Source organism: Oreochromis niloticus, linkage group LG8 (assembly GCF_001858045.2).
Source record: "Oreochromis niloticus isolate F11D_XX linkage group LG8, O_niloticus_UMD_NMBU, whole genome shotgun sequence".
Lineage (NCBI taxonomy): Eukaryota > Metazoa > Chordata > Actinopteri > Cichliformes > Cichlidae > Oreochromis > Oreochromis niloticus.
In genome coordinates, this window is record NC_031973.2 from 26,430,849 (window position 1) to 26,452,955 (window position 22,107).

The 22,107-nt window shown below is 39.8% G+C and overlaps 1 protein-coding gene across 6 annotated transcripts in view; it reads left to right on the top strand.

Annotated features, from left to right (window-relative positions):
* Window positions 1–22,107, top strand: part of dnah9 (dynein, axonemal, heavy chain 9) — a 159,191-nt gene that overhangs the window by 97,742 nt on the left and 39,342 nt on the right. For all 6 annotated transcript variants that reach the window (XM_025909795.1, XM_019362100.2, XM_019362101.2 and 3 more), the window contains 10 exons: window positions 3,501–3,581; window positions 4,021–4,200; window positions 4,739–4,969; window positions 6,118–6,312; window positions 7,404–7,523; window positions 10,794–10,982; window positions 12,812–13,047; window positions 13,140–13,262; window positions 15,452–15,656; window positions 20,892–21,056. In XM_025909795.1, coding sequence (XP_025765580.1) covers window positions 3,501–3,581; window positions 4,021–4,200; window positions 4,739–4,969; window positions 6,118–6,312; window positions 7,404–7,523; window positions 10,794–10,982; window positions 12,812–13,047; window positions 13,140–13,262; window positions 15,452–15,656; window positions 20,892–21,056 — 1,725 coding nt within the window. The remainder of the gene's footprint in view (window positions 1–3,500; window positions 3,582–4,020; window positions 4,201–4,738; window positions 4,970–6,117; window positions 6,313–7,403; window positions 7,524–10,793; window positions 10,983–12,811; window positions 13,048–13,139; window positions 13,263–15,451; window positions 15,657–20,891; window positions 21,057–22,107) is intronic.

Below are 22,107 nucleotides of genomic sequence, written 5' to 3' on the forward strand. Positions count from 1 at the left end.
TCCCATCAACTCTGACCAGCTTCCCTGTCCCTGCTGAAGAGAAGCACCCCCAGAGCATGATGCTGCCACCACCATATTTGACAGTGGGGATGGTGTGTTCAGAGTGATGTGCAGTGTTAGTTTTCCGCCACACATAGCGTTTTGCATTTTGGCCAAATGTTCCACTTTGGTCTCATCTGACCAGAGCACCTTCTTCCACATGTTTGCTGTGTCCCCCACATGGCTTGTGGAAAACTGCAAACGGGACTTCTTATGGTTTTCTGTTAACAATGGCTTTCTTCTTGCCACTCTTCCAAAATGGCCAACTTTGTGCAGTGCACGACTAATAGCTGTCCTATGGACAGATTCCCCCACCTGAGCTGCAGATCTCTGCAGCTCGTCCAGAGTCACCATGGGCCTCTTGGCTGCATTTCTGATCAGCGCTCTCCTTGTTCGGCCTGTGAGTTTAGGTGGACGGCCTTGTCTTGGTAGGTTTACAGTTGTGCCATACTCCTTCCATTTCTGAATGATGGCTTGAACAGTGCTCCGTGGGATGTTCAAGGCTTGGGAAATCTTTTTGTAGCCTAATCCTGCTTTAAATTTCTCAATAACTTTATCCCTGATCTGTCTGGTGTGTTCTTTGGACTTCATGGTGTTGTTGCTCCCAATATTCTCTTAGACAACATCTGAGGCCATCACAGAGCAGCTGTATTTGTACTGACATTAGATTACACACAGGTGCACTCTATTTAGTCATTAGCACTCATCAGGCAATGTCTATGGGCAACTGACTGCACTCAGACCAAAGGGGGCTGAATAATTACGCACACCCCACTTTTCAGTTATTTATTTGTAAAAAATGTTTGGAATCATGTATGATTTTCGTTCCACTTCTCACGTGTACACCACTTTGTATTGGTCTTTCACGTGGAATTCCAATAAAATTGATTCATGTTTGTGGCTGTAATGTGACAAAATGTGGAAAAGTTCAAGGGGGGCGAATACTTTTGCAAGCCACTGTAGTAGTACAAGAAAGAGTACAGATAGACAAGTACAAGTAGGACTATAGTTAGCCAAATAGTGGTCATTTTTGTAATAATAGCAGAATGAAAAATAAAAGGTGTAGTATGACTAATCACAGCTGTAGCAATAAGTACGTCTTTCCAGTAATTCTCCTGTTCAAATCAGTGTGGAGGTGTTTCATGTAATTGCTCTAAACTAAGCTCCTACCAAAAGCGGCTAACTCCTGACAGCTATTTGCACTGGGAAAAAGAAAAGGGAGGGTTTTCTGTTATATGGATAATAACTGGAAACTTTAGACACCCCGTTCCCTTAACACACAAACAGCCAGATGTCTTTTTGTTGCATCAATGAAGCTATACTTAGTCCACACGGCAATGTAAGCCAACACTGAAATCCCAAACTCTGTTGAATTTAAACGCGTGTTTTGAGTCCATAAGCCATCGCACTTGGATGAATGGGTATAGTCTTTTGGTTTTGTATTGAATTTTCTCTTGCCTTAAGAAATGGTTGTTCTAATTTACATTTCCAGCTGCAGGGAGTGAGAGTGGGCTGTTTTATACAGACAGTCAGGGGCACAGAGACATGTTTTTCCTACTTGGATTTCCATCTGCACTACATAAACACCGAAGCAGTGCAGATATATTGAATATCACGCATGTCTTTCACCAATTAGTTTGTCCCTTTTCGCCCCTCTCCCTCTTCCCATCCTCCCTCTTTTGCCCAACCCCCACCCCACCTATTCATCATGTTGATGGCTCACTTGGTGCTCGTCTAATGTTCAACTGCATATTTTGTACAGAATTGTCGCAACCCAAAAGGGCCGTCTTCCCTCAGGCCTGATTTTTCTGTTTGTTAATTAGCTGAAAGACAAGCATGAAAAGCAGTCTGTTTTTATTTCCCCAGTGCAATGTTTTGATGGAGTCGGACGTTAATGTAGAGCCCTAGTTGTCAGGGAGTTATGAGGATTTTGTAACAGCTTTAATTTCTCTTTATGATCGTCTTTGGTCTGTTCATTTATGTGTGTGTGTGTGTGTGTGTGTGTGTGTGTGTGTGTGTGTGTGTGTGTGTGTGTGCGTGCGTGCACTGATAGCAGCTCCAGTCCTAAAGCTTTTATATTTTCAAACTATGCATGCCGTTCATCTCTTTTTTGTCCCTTTATCTGCTTGGACAGGTTACAAGTTTTTTGTTTCTTTTTTTTACAGCAATGGAATAAAGGTCACATGCATGACCCATGGCACAATCCTATAGGGCACAAAATATTATCTGCAAATGTCTAGTCTCCTTTGTGAAGCGTATTTGTTTGACTCTCATAAGACACAGAATCATATTTATTGCCTTGAAGAACTGAGATGTTTAGCTTTCAGTTAAGATGCTTTTGAGCTCAATTAGCAGTCGTATTAATAATGAATATCCAACGATGATGCAAAAAAGAAAAACAAAATGATCAGTCCTTCAAAACTACTTGAGAGATTCAGTTAGGTGATAGTGACAGATTCATTAGTCTTAATGATATGCACACTGATTGCAAGACCATTTAACAAAACAGAAATAGATTACTGTCAGTAACCCGCCTCTGTGCTCAAGTCATTGTTCCCTTCATCTTAATCTTTGTGTTACTTTTTTCCTTTCAACTTATCTAAACTGGAGACTGTTTCATGTTTTACTTAAAGGAACAGTTCAACATCTCAGCAGTGACTCTTTTTTGGAGAAATAGACTGATGCTAGTATCATGTTTCTGGTGTTACAGTGTCTATCTTAACATTAAAACACTGAAGCTGGTGAACTGGATGGATCAATAACTGGATGGTCTAAGGGGGGACCTTTGCAATATTAAGCTGATGGTTTCATTGTGGTGGTTGATACATTTTATATCTCTGCAGGTCAGAGGTGTTTCAGCATGCACCGCAGTGACTCTGTCCATTTGTAATCACAGCCAGGTTGTAGTATTGGGTGCGAATCCTGTACAGGCCTATACTAAAAGCTTTCCTCACTGATTTAAACTATTCAATTCAGTTCAGTTTTATTTATAGAGTGTGAAATCAAAACAACAGTTGCCTCAAGGCTCTTAACATTGTAAGGTCAACATCCTACAATAATACAAAGAAAACGGAGAAAACCCCAACAACCACACAGTCCCCTATTAGCCAGTGCTTTGGTGACAGCAGGAAGGACAAACTCCCTTTTAACAGGAAGAAACCTCTTTGGGGTGAGGGGAGGAAGACAGCAATACAGAGTTCAGTGCTCAATAAGAATAGAACAACTCCATATAAATGGTGGTCTGTTCAATTTCATTCTTAAAAAATCTCGTTTCTTGCCTACAGATTTGCTGGTAGGCACTCATCTCTTTGTAACTCTTAACATATACTACTGTCAGAAATTTGTTGTACTGCTTCTTCCATTTAACAAGGATTTGACTGGCTGAAGATCTCATTTATCCAGACCTTCAGCCAGGCAAATCCTCCTGACCTCCTGCTCTCCGCTGTCTCATCTTCTGATAGGTGGATGACCTCAAGGCCAAGCTGGCTGCTCAAGAAGTGGAACTCAAGCAGAAGAATGAGGATGCTGACAAGCTTATACAGGCAAGAACATATATAACACCAGCACCTCAAAAAACACTTATCTGTGTTTTGGGACATATTTTGGGAGTGAATTTGTTCTTGTAGTGCTTAAAGAAATGAAATATGATGTTAAAAAAATCTTAATTAAGCACTAGGCTGTCATATCAGAAGCAGGGTCCCTATCTCCGGATAGATTTCTAGTCTTGGCTGGAACTGCTCAGTAAAATATTAGATATTCAGAGAAAGTTGGGCTTGAACCTCAGTGTCAAATTAGTCGGAAGAAAAAACACCAACATCCTGTACTTTGTTTCTCAGAGCATTCTTTGTCCTCAGTTTACAATGTCCTGTACCTTGGAATTTTGATTTGTCTTTTTACAGTTTAAAATACCAGTTTTGCTTAATTAAGGAGTGGTTGTGTTTATTAAGCCACTTTACATGTTACCCTGTGTGCTGGCCCCAGGAGGTTGGGATAGAAACTGAGAAGGTGTCCAAAGAGAAGGCGGTGGCTGATGAAGAAGAAAAAAAAGTGGCTGCCATTGCTGTGGTAGTCAGCGGCAAACAGAGAGACTGTGAAGAAGACTTAGCTAAGGCCGAACCAGCCCTGCTTGCTGCTCAGGATGCCCTTAACACTCTCAATAAGGTCAGTTACTCTCTTGTCCCCTGCTGTAACTTATTGATTTGCTTCATACTTTATACTTGCTTGGTTAAGGTCTTTTTTATTTGTTTGATTTCATTTTCCCAGCTTCAGTGGAATAACTTATGTCCACACAAGCCTTGAATTCTATAGAAGTTTATTTAGTCACAGGATTTAGCCAGGTCTTCCCCAAAATAATGTCTTCTCTGTGTTCTGCAGACATTTTACTTTATCCTTGCATCCCATGTAGGTTTATGAGCATCCTGGGGGATATTCAAAAACACCCTCTGTGTTTAAAGGTGCTCTCTGTTCAAACAAGCAGAACAGACAGTTCAATCACTGCTTAGAGCTCTCTAAAGATGCCCTAATTAGAATTCTCTGTTGTCTTCTCAGAGTCAGCACAGGTTCTTCTGTCTTTATTCTAATCCTTTCCACTTTCTCTCTTTTCCTCCCAGAAGACCACAGACAAGTACTTTTATACAAACTCAATTCGATCACAGCTTTCATTTTTCATTAATGACTCTGTCTGTCTCCCCTACATCAGAACAACTTGACTGAGCTGAAGTCATTTGGCTCTCCAGTGGCAGCAGTGACCAACGTCACAGCAGCAGTCATGGTCCTGATGGCACCTGGTGGCAAAGTCCCAAAGGATCGCAGCTGGAAGGCTGCAAAGGTAATGATGGCCAAAGTGGACACATTCCTGGACTCTTTGATTAACTTCAACAAGGAAAAGATCCCAGAGGCTTGCCTTAAGGCCATTCAGCCTTACCTGCAGGTAAGTGTTCAATTAGCCCTTACTCATTGAAGTCCTCGCTAACGCTGTTCAGAGTGCAATGTCTGCCGCATGGCAAGCTCAACTAATAAGTCATAAATTTAGTAGGGGTGTGATTACAATGACAATGGCACATTATGGCTGCCAAGTGTTGAAATGACAAAGAGAGAAAATCAGCTAGTAAATTAAGCATTACAAATTTAACAGCCACCCTGATGATGAAGTTCAGTGGAGCAAACATGAGGTATGTCAGTGTGGCCAATAAAGGTAAAGTGCAGCTCAAGTTCACTATGTAGGAACTCATTTCCTGGAACTGTTGTACTGAAAGTAATCTCTGTACCTTATGAAAAAAATAATTATTTTGGAAAAACAGGTAAAATAGTTCAAACTGAGAAAAACCATGACCATAAGCACACGGAGCTCAAACTTGTTGCTAGCTTCACTGGATCGGCTCTCTAATGTTGGCTAAAGTTCATTTCCAACTGCCTGTGCACCAAATGATTTTACTTTCATTATCACTGATTAGCTTTTGACACTGTGTTTGAGAATCTAATAATATCCTGTATCCTTTAGCTACAATAGCTGCTGCAGATCAAATTACAGAGGATAACATGAAAGGACTGTGCCAAAGGAATATAATAAACAAAAATATGTCAGCACTTCTTTTTGCAATAACAAAGTAATTTGTAAATTGATATTCATTCTTGGTGTACATTTAAAGGTAGCAGCTATATCAAAGTTTTTCCAAGAAAAGAAACAGCTAGCTATATCGTTGTTAGCCTCTCATACTTATGAGTTGGTTATGAATTTTCTACCATCATTACCACATAGTTGCTGATGAATTATTCCAGGTCCAAGCTGATGTTGATGTAGAAGTTAAGCTAGCTAATGTATGTGAGAAGCCTGCTAATGTCCAAGTGTGGTAAATCATTTATTACTCTCTCTCACTTCACATCAACAACAGTGTTAAGCCTGCAACTATACCACACAGCTCTCCTGACACAGAAAGACATTTTGTATTGCATTTTAACCATAATTTGATATGAATTTTATGTTATCATTTTCAGGACATTTGCTGACAGCCTGAGAAATTATTAAGGCATTTTGAATTTGGAAGCAGGATGTGACAGCATGTATATCTTTTTCTCCAGGATCCAGAGTTCCAGCCAGATCTGGTGGCGTCCAAGTCATATGCTGCAGCGGGTCTTTGCTCCTGGGTTTTAAACATTGTCAAGTTCTATGAGGTTTACTGCGAGGTGGAGCCCAAACGTCAGGCTCTGAGCAAGGCCAATGCAGAGCTGGCGGCTGCACAAGAGAAGCTCACCGCCATCAAAAGCAAAATCAATGTAAGCCACTGCACTGAACTGAGACTACAGGAAATGAAAAGTTTATTTGTTGCCTGACAAGTATCTGTTTCAAAAGAAGACAATTTCAATATCTAAAATCCAGAGGATATATTCTTTGAAATTGCATTACCATTTTATTAAAGAAAGGAGTACTGTTCTTTGAAGGCATGTTCTTGTTTTCTGCCTTATCATTTCTTTGACACAAATGCAGTGACACGCACAAAAGAGTATTAAAACTTAAAAGAGACTGAGAGTTGAAAAATGACTTATGAAAGTCAGAAATCCTCAGCACCTCACTATAAAAGATTCGTGAGACATCAGTGAGGATCAACAAATCCATCACCTGAAGATATGCAGTTATAATAAGAATTTGGTGCTACAGAAATAAAATAGAAACAACCAGAAGCCATAAGCAAAAGTTCAGAATTATTTTTCCAACGCTTGAGTGACAGTTGACACATATGTTCTTCCAGCAATGATCTACTGACAGCATTTCATCAATACAAAGCTGATGCAAGTGCTTTTAAAGGCTTTTGCAGTTCATTAATCTAAAACCAAATCTGTCAGCCTAAAAACCCTATTGATAAAAGCAGCTGTAAATAATTGTTTCTCAGTGGAGTTTGACATTCAGCGCATCAGACAGCCCCAGCAGAGCGCTGGGTTCGGTACGCTGCAGCAGCTTTTGCTGCTTACATCAAAACCTGCAGAGTGCAGAGTGACGACTATTAATAAGATCCAGCGTGACTTCTCGCTGTCATTTTTCAAGCCCTCAGTCAGATCGCTTGAGTGGAGAGTGGCTTCGGAGCCAAGGGGAATTAGCAATCCTCAAACTAATCTACTGAACCTGTGTGCCTCTCCACCGATTAATCCTGTTTGTCCTTGCGCTAATTGCTTCCATATGCCAAATAAATCCATAGTGGGACTAATGATAAGTTTTACCCAACTTTCCACAGACTCCTAAGTTTCTTTCATAGAAACTCTTTGACTGTCTTTAATCTCTGTCTCTTAGGATTCGTTATGACCACACTGTACTTTAACAAGTGCCAATTTTTTCTCTGTTTTTGTGTGCGTGTGTGTTTGTGGCCTATCAGCACCTTAATGAGAACCTGGCCAAGCTCACAGCCAAGTTTGAGAAGGCCACTGCAGACAAGCTCAAGTGCCAACAGGAAGCAGAATCAACCGCGCACACCATTTCCCTGGCCAACCGTCTGGTGAGGAGGGCAACAGCAGAGACTCAACTAGCCACTACCACAGACAAATACACTGTGTTTCCTGTCACAGCATTCTTACATAGTTACAGATGTGTGCACACTGCAATACTGCATTTTAAATCTGATGTTGATTTTGTCTTATCTTTGATTAGTAGCATTTAGACTAAGACACTTTTAATCAATTAAGCCTTATTTGTGTCATATTTTTTATTTTGAGGTTACAACTGTCAACACCTTTGTTGCTGGGTACCTGAGTTACAGGCTCTTTCTTGTCTGTGGTGTAGGCCAGTGGTTTTCAAAGATTTTATGCCTAACACACATAAAATGATATCAGAGGCGCTGACTGAAGAGGCCAGCCACATCCTCTTCACCATCAATTATCGGGAGGAAATAGATTTAAAATGAAATAAAAGAAACGACAGGTGACGCGCAATGTCTATATCAAAAGTTTCTTTATCTGATAATACAATCAGAAGAGGAGCTGATGCCATATGAGATAGCATAGAAGCTATTTGGGCCACATATGAATGAAGGCCTGAAATCTTTGCTATTTCATGCTGTAGTTATTCTGCCAACTTGAAAGTCTTGGGGGGAAAAAAACAGGATTGCTGCAGATACATACAGAGTATTAATGTTATAAATTTCAATTTATTTGTGACTTTTTGTGCAGTTATATGATTTAATAATAACTCATGATTGACAGAAATCCCCTTGTGGTCCCACTGGTATAAATAAATGGAAAAGATATGTTACTTTTTCAAACCAACATTGTCCATCAAGGTTATTAATTTTAACTAAAATGCAGGTAAAAACTAGTAGGTCGTAAATATTTAGCAAAATAAGATTAAAAACTAGATTTTTGTTTTCCCCAAGGTAACTAAAATAAAATAAAATTATACAGAAATGTTTTGAGTGTCAGAGTTGGTGATCCTGTTTCTCAAAAGAATCGGATTGATCAGAACATGAGCAGAGATGAGAATCTCTCTTGGAAGCCTGACCCTGCTTCCTGGGCCCAAACGAAGGAAACATTAGAGGAGGAAAGTCTGGCAAGGGTGTGGCTTTAGTCACATATAAAGCATCGGCAAAACTTGGAGTGGGGCAATCAGCTACTGCATTGATTTTCTCTGGGTCGGCTTCATCTGTCCACCTTCACAGACGTACCCTCGGAAGGTTACAGATGGAACTCAAAATCACACTTTTTTGTGATAACAGTGAGGCTTTGAAGTACTCAAGGGACTTGTCAGCGATGTTCTCTAATGGTTTTGAACAGATGGAAACCCATTCCATAAAGCTCTCTGCGTTCTTGTGCCACTGTTCTTGAGCTAATCTGAAGGCCACATGAAATTTAGAGGTCTGTAGCAAGTTGGTGACTTCTGCACCAGTTTTCGTGGCTTAGTTGCTGATATTCTGCTTCTAGTTTGTTATAATACCACCAACAGCTTACTATAGAATGATACCACAATGGTAACGCTCCTGAGCTCCTAAAAGCAACCCATTCTGCCCTAATGCTCGATTATACATTTTATACACCTGTGGTGATGGAAGTGCTTGGAACACCTGAATTTAATGATTTGGATTGGTGAGTGAATACTCACCAATAAAAGAAAAAATCTGTGCCTACTGCTCAGCACCGAAGTCCACCAAAGCTTGTAAAGACAGAGAATCTTTTTTAACACGCATGCATCAGGTAATATCATGTGAGGTGAGGTGGAGCTGCTTGGGAGGGAAGCATGGATGACAGCCAGTCATGGACTGACTGCATCATATTGAACATTTGCTCCCGGCACTGTTGTCTGGGCCTAGCAAGGCACCTTGCACAGTTTGGCCTGTTGAAATTAGATTCGAGTCATGTAATGGCACTTTCCAGTAAAAAGAGTAATTAGTTTATTTGACCATTTTACCATCATTTATCCTGCTGATATGTCATGTAGCACAACTGCTTTTCTGAGTCATTACAGACAACCTGCTTTTAAGGCTTCATGAGAAGATTCTGACATTTCCTTCTGTCTTAGGAGCAATTCACATGATACTTATCTAAGACTGCAAAATTAAACCGCTAGAAGCTAAGGCTTTATTCAGTAATGGAGACACAACTTACTGACAGGCTAAAAAAAACACTAGACATCTTTATCCTTATAAATAACGTTTCATCCAGTCTTCTGCAAAGATTTTGTGCGCTGCAGAATAAGAGAAATGGTCTGATATTGCACAGGTGTCTACTCCATGATTTGATATGAAAAGCTGCCACCTTGAATAATACACAAGATAGGGACCATCTCAAATGTGTATTCAAAATGGTCTGCAGACAAAGAGCCTCCTTTAAAAATCTGTCATAGCCATCAGAACGCTGTGTTCACTTATATATCGTGCTGCTTATTTAATAAGGGTGGTTAAAATGGATAAAGTGATTAATAGTAGTTCAAATATGAGAGCTGAGTCATTATAAGTGGTGACTATAACCCGATATTTTGGAGAAGGTTAACCAGACTTTTTAAAAATATATTGAATTTTGCAATTCAGTAATTATTATTTTCTTTGTTCCTAGATTATCCTCCAACACTGGAGGATAATTTAATCAAATCGTCCCCAATGATGACAGAACTTAAAGTGTTAACTGGAACTTTATTCCAATTAGTCTTTGGAAAAACTGCTAGGACAGATGTTAATTAATCCAGTGTGAAAGTGTGTCTATAACTGTGACTTAGATTAATATATTTATCTTGGAATAATTTACCAATGTTTTTATATTTTATTTTATTTGTCCCATGTTAGTGTGGTTGTCTCTGCCTTTAGGTCCACAATACATTTACATACATATATATATATATATATATATATATATATATTCACATATACACATAAAGCCTGTAATCATCTTTTGGTTTGTAAATCTCCTGCTTACAGCAGCAAAATGCAAAGATGAATGTTGACAATGCTAGTATGATAATCTAAATTATTCAGAGAAAGCTTCTAAAAGACCTGACAGAGGCAACAAACGGGGTTTGAGGTTGTGCTTATTGCCTAGTCAATCCAAAATGTCAGTGCAAATGCAGTCAACTTGCTAAAGTGCACGGTAACTCAAAGGTAGCACGGCATTGTTCTGGAGATTTCCTTAAATTATGGTTTGGCACCTTGGCAGCTGCAGCCATCACTTGATTTTGATTCTTTTTTCCACAATGGCTTTGGGGAAGATGCTGGAATGACGTATATTTCATTGGGAAAAATGAAAAAAAAAACTTAAAAAGTGGTCTGCTGCTATTTTCTGTTTAGGTGGGTGGTCTAGCATCAGAGAATGTCCGCTGGGCAGAGGCTGTAGAGAACTTCAAGAAGCAGGAAAGGACTCTGTGTGGAGATGTTCTCCTCATCACCACCTTCATCTCCTACCTAGGATATTTTACCAAACGCTACAGGGTCCAGCTTATGGACAGCACCTGGAGGCCTTATCTCAGTCAGATGAAGGTGGGTTCACTATGTGTTATTTCAACCTGAATTAGCCAAACTGCAAAAGTTGTGTCTTTGAAAACCTTTATTCATAAATCTGACTGAAATATAACACAGAAATGAATCTGCAACGGGCCCTGTTGGTCTTTCTCTATCTCGGCATGTATTAATTGCTTGATTGTGATGTCAGCACTTTAGGAATTTTGCCCACAGCTAAATGTACAGTGGTGAAAACAGAAATCTGTTCAGTTTATTTTTGTGGCTAGCACTTTAGAAAATGTTAATATATATTTTATTAAATGGTTCAAATTTAAATGATTAATAATATAACTTGAGTAAATAAGTAGCTTTTGTTAAAAAAAAAAACAGATTCAAGGGATATTAATGCTTACTCAGTAGTTACAACCAGTTATTAGTTTGTATTATGCAAAACACTTACAATAGTTTATGAATTATATATTGAATTAGGTTATGTATCGTGGCTGATAGGACACAATAACAACTGCAGTTATAAAATTTTATATAGTGTTGTTTATCTATTTATTATTGCTTGCAAATTGTAATGGTACTGGTAAATGTTCCATTATTGGGCAGCTGCTGGCCTATTCGGGCCACTAGTAGTGTTTCCATAATTTGAGTCCACCTGTGAAGCAAACTGGCTGAAATGAACCCTCACTAACAAGCAGTGTTTTGTTACAAAATGTCAGTAAAAGTCCTGCGTTGAGCTACCTGTTTGGATTGTTAAAATGCGAGGGAAAGCAGTGCGGTTGAGGCTATATTCCGAGATTTAGTTTCAAAGTATTTTGCAGATTTATATAATTAATGTAAATCTGCTAATATGCTCTATAATTATAGATTAAAACGGCACTATTAAAATAAATTAGGTTGGCTTTATTTGGAGGTCAGTAAAACTTTACCCCTGAAACTTTAACTAAAGTTTCATTAGCGATCAATCGTTTCATTTTTAATGGTTGTTAAAGAGAATTTACCAGTTTGGACATTTGTTTGCCTGGAGGCCCAATTGAGAAAAAGTTATGTTGTACATTGCTGTTCTAATTCCCAAGGCGCTAAACACTGCTGTTTAGTCAAACTCTATGGCATCTCAGAGATAAATACAAGGTGTCCTCTGACACTGGTGTCATGAATCACCCGTCACAATGACAGATGGGTCTCACACCCAGGCAGGACCATCACATTTTGACACAACAGGCACCCTTAAGCATCCTTTTTTAAAGTGAAGGTAGAGACATTCATTGATAACTAGCAATATAATGCCTGTTTTTTGTGCTTAAAAATACCACTGCAGAATGTTCACAGTCCTGAGGCACAAATACAAAACAGTGGTAGTACAGTTTTACAGTTGCATTGTATTTTATCACTACCACTGTCAGCATTGGTTGGGCTTCTCCGCCTGAGACATGTCGGTTATAATAATGTTCACTGTTCACTGATGGTTTAGCTCTTCTATTAATATTATTAAACATTAATTTTCTTGTTTTAATTTTTTAGTATTTGCGCTATTAACCAAAGTTTAATGACAAATCACATACAATTTATTGATAATGATCCAAAGAAAGGATTACCAATTTGGGCATTCATTTGCAGTTGTAAATAGTCCCCTACAAATGTAATCCTGCTCTACATGGAAACCACAATGTTTTTATTCTAACAGCAGTTGCCGGTCGACTTTTGAGGATGAACATAGATTGAAAATACTAGAGGAAAAGTTTATCTGCTCCTTTTTAATAACGCACCATTGCTGTGACTTGTGACCTGTCAGTCATCATGAAGAAGAATTGAAACAGTTCATTGGGAAAAACTAAGTAAAAATGCAAATCATGTGTAAGGTTCCTATCCCAGTGACACCTGACCTGGACCCTTTGACGTTGCTGACTGACGACGCTGACATTGCTACATGGCAGAATGAGGGGCTACCTGCTGACAGGATGTCCACGGAGAATGCTACCATTCTTACTTCCTGTCAACGCTGGCCCCTCATGGTGGACCCCCAGCTGCAGGGCATCAAGTGGATCAAAAATAAATATGGTGAAGACCTGCAAGTCATCCGCATCGGACAGCGAGGGTAAGAGCCTCATAGAAAATTGCAGTACTGAGTATTTTTGGACATTTAATAACCAGAATTTTGATAGATTCATTGTTATTTGTACCTTAAAGATACCTAGATGCCATAGAGAGAGCGCTGGCAGCAGGTGATGTGGTTCTGATAGAGAACTTGGAAGAAACGCTAGATCCTGTTCTTGGACCTCTGCTTGGCAGAGAAACCATCAAGAAGGGAAGGTAAGGCTCATGTTGAAAGGTGCCTTAATACTTGTATCACTGAATGAAAATCTTCTGAAGCATTGTAAGGGACTGCTTCAGACAATGATCTAATTCAGGAAACTTTCTACTCATATGTAACACAGCAACTTTCTTTTCACTGCCTTTTATAATTATTGACACCACATGATAAATTAAAAATAGAAACTATAAATGTAAATCTTTGAGATTAGTTATAGCCTAGCAGAACTTTCCAAATAAACCATTTTGCTATGTCTGTGGTTTTCACACAAAAACATTTTAAATACATTTTACTTCATTAGAGTCAATACATGAGCTGTATCAGTAATTACACTATATAACATTTCTTGTTAATGAAGATGGACAGTGGCATTTATTGACTTGGTAATGTGTTAGCAATGAAAGGACATTGTTTGATGGAATTGATGGAAATGAAAACTATCAATTTACAGAGAGCTGAATTGAAAGACTTCCTGAAATCACAATGTAAAAATTATGCGGCAGCTCAAAATTTCATTGCAGCAACTTAAAATGGTACTCAGTAGAAGAGCCCCACATGCTTCTATGCATACCCGACAACATCAGGGCATGCTCCTAATGAGACAACGTGTGCTTTCCTGGGAAATCTCCTCACAGATTTGGACCAGGGCTACACTGAACCCCTGGACAGCCTGAGGTGTAATCTGACAGTGTTGGATGGAGCAAAATATAATATCCCACAGATGTTCTATTGGATTTAGGTCTCGCGGGGGGGGGCAAAGTCAGTGGTATCAATTCCTTCATCTTCCAAGAACTCCCTGCCTCCAATCCTGCTAATGCCTCATGGAGTAACTACCTGTCTGCTGGAATCTCCTCCATGCTATTGAGACTGTGCTGGGAGACACAGCAAACCTTCTGGCAATGACACATATTTGGTTGGACTACCTGTGCAACCTCTATGGGTTCCAGACATTGCTCCATGCTATCAGTGGTGACAGTGACCCTAGCCATTTAGTGAAAAAACAGAAAGGACAAGGAGGAAAAAGTGGCCTCCTTTGGTTGTTCTCTCATTATTGCTTCTGTTGTGCACCTGTTGTTAACCTCATTAACACTAAATCAGCTGAAACCAATTAAAACCCCTCTGACCAGATCTACATATATATATATATATATACATATATATACACACACACACACACACACACACACACACTTGTAGGTGGTAGAGTAGGAAGGTTGATGGATTGTTTCCCAGATCCTCCAGTCCACGTGTTGAAGTATCCTTGGGCAAGTAAGCGAGCCCTGAGTTGCTCCCGATACATCTGTCGGAGTGTGAGTGTACAAGTTAATGTTTGATAAAATTGAATATGTTTAGATAAATCACTCTGTGAGTGTGTATGTGACTGGGCGAAGGAGACCTTTAGTAGAAAATGCTTTGAATCCTCAAAATTGAGCAGAAAGGTGCTATACAAGTGCAAGTCCATTTACCATTAGGAAGTAGGAAAAGCAACTTACCTAGAAACAAGAAGTGTTTTACATTGTATTGAAAGAACTTCAGGATTTAAACAGCTGTTCATGATTTTAGTTAGTTATATAAAAAAGCTTATGATAGAGTGCTTGTGGTGTTCCTCCTTGTGCCTAAATAAGCCAGTGAAAAGAGTGAGTGAACCACATGACAAAATAACAAAAAAAGCCTGTTCTGGTGACACCCCGATGTAAGTAATAGTCTCAGCATAGCCACACCTATCAAAATTGTCTGGCTCAGTCACTGTTAAATACACATAGAGGGTTACAGAACATATAGTACTGACAATTCATACTTACTAGAGTGTCATATGTGTCCCCAACAGTTTCCTAAGTTTCTGCAGTGTAAATGTGCAGCAGTTTCAGGAAATAACTGTAATACCTTTGAGAGTATTTTTAAAACTATATCTGTCATGAAGAAAAATCAGTTGGTTTGGCTTGTCAAAAACTATCGTCCTTGCAGAAAAGACATTTTTGACAGTTTCTTATTTAAAATATTTTTTAAAAAAGTGTCCCAGTTTGAAGATATTTGTTTGTATTAAACATATGAAAGACAGAAAAGACAGATGTTTAGAGCTTTGCCATTAATGAGATTGTCCACTGTTATATGTGCTGTTTCAGAATCTTTACTTTCATCAAGAAACCCTCACTGATCAAACGTTTCTGTTCCTGATTGATACAAACAGGTACATAAAGATTGGAGACAAGGAGTGCGAGTACAATCCCAGTTTCCGTCTCATTTTACACACCAAGCTTGCCAGCCCTCATTATCAGCCAGAGCTGCAGGCCCAGTGCACCTTAATAAATTTCACAGTGACCAGAGACGGTCTGGAGGACCAGCTGCTGACTGCCGTGGTCAGCATGGAGAGACCTGATCTGGAACAGCTGAAGGTGAGAAAGTCAATGTCGTCAAGGAGCATCACTGCCTGATACAACTATTTGACAACAAAGGGGAGTTTTGACAGATTCGTTTTCATCCAATATGTTACAGGAATGTAAAAGTGAACCTGAGCAGACATGAAAGGAGCATCTGTCACACTGCTCAGATGTTATCAGAGAACAAACAAGCATTCACGTTGGACTCTTTGAGTTTCTCTCTTAACATCTTTTCTGAGCAGGTGTAATTAAAAGACACAGTCACAGGAGTCAGGGGCCTCCTGGAGCTGCATATAACACTCTTGCTTGTCATTATCCATCCTTAATGCTTCTCGTCAGCAAGAAAAGATTGTCTGTCTTTAAACATCACAAGGTCTGGGCTCTTTGATTCCAAAACAATCAGCTAGCATCTTTGATTAATGGCTGGTGGATGTGGGATAATTATGAGGTTTAGGATGGCGCACTTATGGAGACTGGGAACCTGCACGGCTGTGAACGTGCACATCGGCACCAGTGTTTTCACGTGGCATGTGTATGAGCATGAAGTCGTCTAAATGAAATGTTTTTAAATGTACATCAAATGGTAGTTTTAAATTCAAAGTATATTAATGTCCATCCTCAGGTATGGTTATGTTCACATTTTCTTAGCAGTGTTCCAATAGTGTTTTCTTAGGGGAGTTGTTGAAATTAATGTGACACACAAACATTTGCCCAGAGCTAATTCCCAATTACGGGAAATTTGCATATTGCTCTGAGAGCACAAATAATATTGAAACAGTTCATTTGAAATGCAGAAATCAATTGGTGTTGTATCATCGTGCTGTTTCTCATGCTCTGTCAGTACCTTCTTGTGACAGAGGGGTTCTCTCTGTCTGTGCAGGCTGTCACGTAAGCACACTGCACATTCACTCATTTTTTAATCTTCACCATGGCCATGCAGCTACCATTATCCTTCTCTGATACGAGGGTCGCACATCAAAGCAGCAGTATGTGTCGTTTGGACTGATTGCATTTCTGCAACATGTTAGCAAATAGTTGCCCACTGAGAGTTTCCTCAAATAGAAACCAGTAATCAGTTAAACACCTGGCCTCTGAAAATGGTGGTGTGTTTCTGATTGGACACAATGAAATACACGGATTAAGTGCTGATTTTGTTTTGTGACTTGGCATCTGCATTATTTTATATTTAGCAGTATTGTTGTGTTCTGCTACTTCCATGCCCTTCCATGTGTGCACCCAAAAACCTGAAGGTGTGGAGAAAGGAGAAACCATAACAGCAGATATGACAATGATTAAACAGGGTGGCTGTAGCTCAGGAGGTAGTAGTAGGAGGTCAGCTAGGTTGGTGGTTTGATCCCCAGCTGCTCCAATCTGCCAAGAGCAGGATATTCTTGGGCAGATAGAAACACTTAAGTTGAAAAGCATATAAAAAAGTGCTCCTGTGAATGGTTGAATGAGGCAAGTTGTGTAAAGTGCTTTGACTGTTCAGTTAGAGTAGTAAAGCTCTATACAAGAACCAGTCCATTTACCATTAAATTAGAATGAGAGGGGGGACTAAAGGTGGGTTGCAAAGCAGGTTGCAGATGTGGGGCAAAGTTTGTTTTAAATAAACTATTACTAAACTAGATTCGACAATTACTTTAACAGAGATCTTTTCCACAAATAAAAAGTAACCTTTTTATTGTAGAAAAGATCAGTTGAGTTGAACTATGATTGCACCAAAACTGCAAAGTCATGTTCCATATAACCAGAAAAGGGAGCTGACCCACACATCAAGCCAACCCTTTGTAATACATGCAGTCATTCACTCTGTTTGCTGTATATAAGATAAATCACGTTAATAGCTGACACATCAAAGACATGTGGCTGTTTCCCAAGATGCTCAGATGTAAAGCCTGCTTTGACTCCGACAGTAGCAGATATTTTATCCTATAGCGAGCATCACATTGAGCCTATCACACTGTTCTCTGCTCCTAAAGAAAAGGTGTAGACTGTCACCTTTATTATATGCAAACATTGATCCTAAACACATTACAGAACAGTAATCAGTATATGTGACCTCACGCTTTCCTTTTCTTTCTTTGATTTTCACCTTTCGTTTGACTAAAACCTTTCATTGCTGGAAACATTGCTTTGATGCAAGGTCAAACAAAAAGAAATTTGTTCATGAGCTCAAGTTACCATCTTAAATAATTTGATGATAGACGATATCAGAAAAAGTATTTGAATATTCCATGAAGCACTGCCCAGTAAAATAGTCAATCCTAAATCAAAAAAATCCTGTTCACTTTCGAAGCACTGACATGTGCTAATTTACCATTGTGTTGCAGTCACCCTGGGTACTGTTCCTTTGATGTGCTGCCGTTTATCATCAAACTTTGAGAATTATGTAATCGTGTCTTGATGCTCCCCGTAAGGAGCTTTAAGCTTTTTTAAGCTTTTTAGTTTTGTAGCCTCATTTATGTTCACACATCTCCAAAATCAAGCGAAATGCAGATAGACGACGTTGTAAGGTGTATTTCCCTTTTTAATGTAAATGGCTGCCTTTGTTCTGTAGAGCTATTCTATTTCAGGTAGCAAGGATTAGAAAGCTGCTGTTCCACTCTGCTGATCAGCAGCTGCAGCTGTCCGGCTCAGTACTCAGTACTGTGAGCAATTTACTGCAAGTTCCTGGCAGCTCTGTAGACAACTTTAGAGAAGTAATGAGCAGCTCTTAGTTCCAATATCCATAGTATGGGCTGATGTTTATATTTAACCCAAAATTCACTTGATCAAAGCTACAGTGCATATCAGCTGCTTGAAACTGATTGGCCGATAGCACTACTGTACCGCAGTAATTAGACGACACATTGACACACTTTCACTGTTCCTTAAATGCAGCTCTTGTTAGTTGAGGAGTGAAGGGGAAATAAGAAATTCCTTCTTGAGTACAAGTGTAGCTGACGGCAGTGACTCAGAGAGATCAGAATGGAAGATACTGTTGAACTCTGTTAATGGGTGAGGCAGATTTACTCTAACACAATCCTATTTGCATTTTGATGGTTTCTCGAGGTGCCTTTGTTTGTGTTGGGTCTCCGTGGGCAGCTCTTTACTCCAACCTGTGGGCTTTCATCCAAAGTCAAATCAGCATTTTTAATAAATGAAGATGGGAAAAGAGAAGTTAAAAAAGCCAAAATGCCAGAGTTATTTTAAGCCTTATGCCCCCTCAGCAAAATCCAATCGAGAAGAAATAAAGTTTGATTTAATGAAGCTTGTTTAATTAGCATTTCACTGAGATTGGAGGATGACAAAAAAAAACAAGATCTAGAGCTCACTTATCATTTTAATTAACGCTGAAAGTTGAAGGTGGGTGGTGGTTGGGGTGAGGGTGGGGGTGAGCTGTTGCTGGCTATGTTCACTCCCGAGCCCCCTCCTATCAAAACGTGGCCGACAGAATGAAGTACTGAATGGCTCTTTGTTGTCAGTAAACAACCCGGAGTGATAACAATCATCAGATTGATGAGGGAGTGCAAATTGGCTGTACCTGTTTATATTCTTCGAATGACTCTGTGCCATTATACCTTTAATGAGGTTAGCGTTGCTACTGAGCCGTAAGATGACTGCTGGGTGAAAGCGCTCTCATTTAAGCAAAGCCAAAGATGGAGCTAAGGAGCTTAAAATGTCAAGTTGCCTTTTTGGAGAGTGCACAGGGGGATGAGTCTACAACCTTTTACCACAATAACTACGTCGTCATCCCTAAGCACATGCAAGTGTGTTTGTGTGCGTATGTGTGCATGCTTGCGTATTTGCTCCGGCGCAGGCCTTTCGGCATTAATGAGAGCTAAAATGCTCCACTTCCTAAATTACCTTAACAGGGCTGCTCGCTGGCTCTCGCTAATCATTTGCCTAAAAAAATGATAGATGTAATATCTCATTTTAATCCCAATTAGAGTGTTCTGCTGACTGGTTAATTGTTTGTTTTTCCAAAGCAAGGGTAATTGCAAGTACAATGTGCCAGAGGAAAGCTAATCGCTAAAAACTGACTCATTACTGGATCCAGTTGGGAATGTTTTAGCTTGGATAGCTTTTCCCCGCAAGAGCAGAGAGTGCAGGCAAGTAGAAGGTCACAGTTGAGTCACTCAGGCAAATATCTCTAGTTAAATGTCTACCACTCAAACCCGGCTTTTTTCTTTTCTTTTCCTTTCCAACCCCACACATGTCAGGTTTTTCCTTAAAATGCCACGATTCATTCTCTGTGTGCAACTTTTCTGCTACAGAGTTGGTAATAACATAAAATTTAAAGCATCTGGGACTCAACAAAACAGAGGCTCAATTAGTTCTAACAATGGTGTGAAATACCTCTCATCGCAGCAGTAGGAAATACTGTCATAAAGAGAACAATTAAGCGTTGTGATCTCTTAAACTATCTGCTCCCCTGGCGCGATCTAAGCCAAGCACGTCTTTTGTCATGTGTGAGTTTTGCCAGAGGGAGGAGGAACAGTTCCACCCACACCCCATCTCTCCACCCCATCAGCATCCTCTGTGATTACACGTGGGCAGAAACAGCACTGCCAGAAACGTATTACCAGCCGTCTGTCAGGGATCACGCCACTCAAAAAACCCCTGTGCTATTATCAGTCACCGACAACGCTCCAAGTAGGCAAATCTCACAACAGCCCACCCTTCCGTAATTACAACAATTCAAAGGTCGCGGAGGCTTCTATTAAGGGAAACTTCAATAAAGCAAAGTCATTAACAGGCAGAAACAAGGAGCTGCAACAGAATATAATGAAGGACAGGGCAGGATGAAGCCCTGTCTACTTTGTTCTCCTCTCAAACACCAGGCTTTGAAAAAAAAGTGAAAGTTTCTCTCAGGTACTTTTTTTTAAGCCAAAACCAAAAAAAAAGAAAAACCTGCTAGATTGAAAGCTTTGTTAGAAGACGGACTGCTCTAATTCATTTGGGGAGGTAATAACCCTATTATTGCACTGCGTGATGCCTGCATTGGTACATAATTGTAAACACGGCATCTCGTAAAAGCTAATTCAGAAAAGATGTGTGTGTAATTCCCCATCAAAGCGCCCTCCCATCTTATTCAAATCGACGGGCCTCATCACACCAAGGGTTAGGTGACTCTGCAAAAGTTTGATGTCGGCAACCAAACAGAAGCTGGTTAATCCATTCCAGAATACTCCCTTCAGGTGTCCGGAGAACTGATGCAGACTGTATTGATTAGTTCTGTCTTTGAGGTTCTTTTTTTTCTGTTTAAAGTTTGACCTGACGAAGCAACAGAACGACTTTAAGATTACTCTGAAGACGTTGGAGGACAACCTGCTATCCCGTTTGTCTTCAGCTTCAGGAAACTTCCTCAGTGACACCGAGCTGGTGGAAAACTTGGAGACAACCAAACGCACAGCTGCTGAGATAGAAGAAAAGGTTTTTGTCTTTTATTTGTTTTATCATCTTTTCTCACACTTTAGATCACAGTCTTCAAGTGACAGTGTTACTCCTGACTACAAGCTATCGTTAGAGCACTTACAATTGACACCATCTGAAGTCTTCCTCTTTTCCTACTGCCTGGCAGCTCCATCTTCAACATCCCTTGTCCACTATCCCTCCTCTGTTCACGTTCAAACCATCTCAACATTAGCTTTCTAAGTGTTCAACCTAAACTGTTCCTCTCATGTACTCATTTCTAATCTTGTTCATCCTGGTTGCTCCTAATAAAACTCCTAATATCTTCAGATCTGCCACCTCGACCACCTGTCAGTGCAACTGTCTCCAAATCATGCATAATAGCAGTTCTCACTACCATCTTGTAAAACTTCTCTTTCGCTCTTGCTCCTTCGTTCTGTCACAAATCACAGCTGAAACTCGTGTACTCTCTTCTTCACATCTGTTGTGCACTCTCTGTACTTTAGATGGTTGACCCAAGTCACATGTAGTCTGTCTTGCTTCTGCTGATTTTCATTCCTCTTCTCTCCTTAGCATACCTCCACCTCCCCAGGTTCCATTTCATCTATGAAAATCGTAGTCCACAGAGCATTTTGCCTGATCTTCCAACCTGTCTCTGCACACTTTTGCATCAGAACTTGTGAAAGTTCAAAACAAGCAGAAAGAAAATGTATTACTGCATTTCCTGAAAATACTGGATTGTTTTTACAGTTATTAGAACAAGCAATTTTTCTGAAGTTCCTTTTCCCTTTAGAAAATAGTCAATGTCTAAATAAATCTGTACCCTTTAACTATTAAGTATGTGTCAGGTATGTACAAAACAGCGCAGTTTGTTTCTAATGTTATCCTAAATGAAATGTAGAATGCAGTATCCTTTGTAAACCGTACTTCTTCCCTTATACCGGTTTGCAGGTGCGGAATAACTGTCACCTAAAGTGTTGCCATATTCTCAGCTCTGCTTCCCTTGCTTTGTTTCTTTATTTCTTGTGGTCAGATGACAAGATCACATCAGCTCAGCGTATGAAGTCTCCCA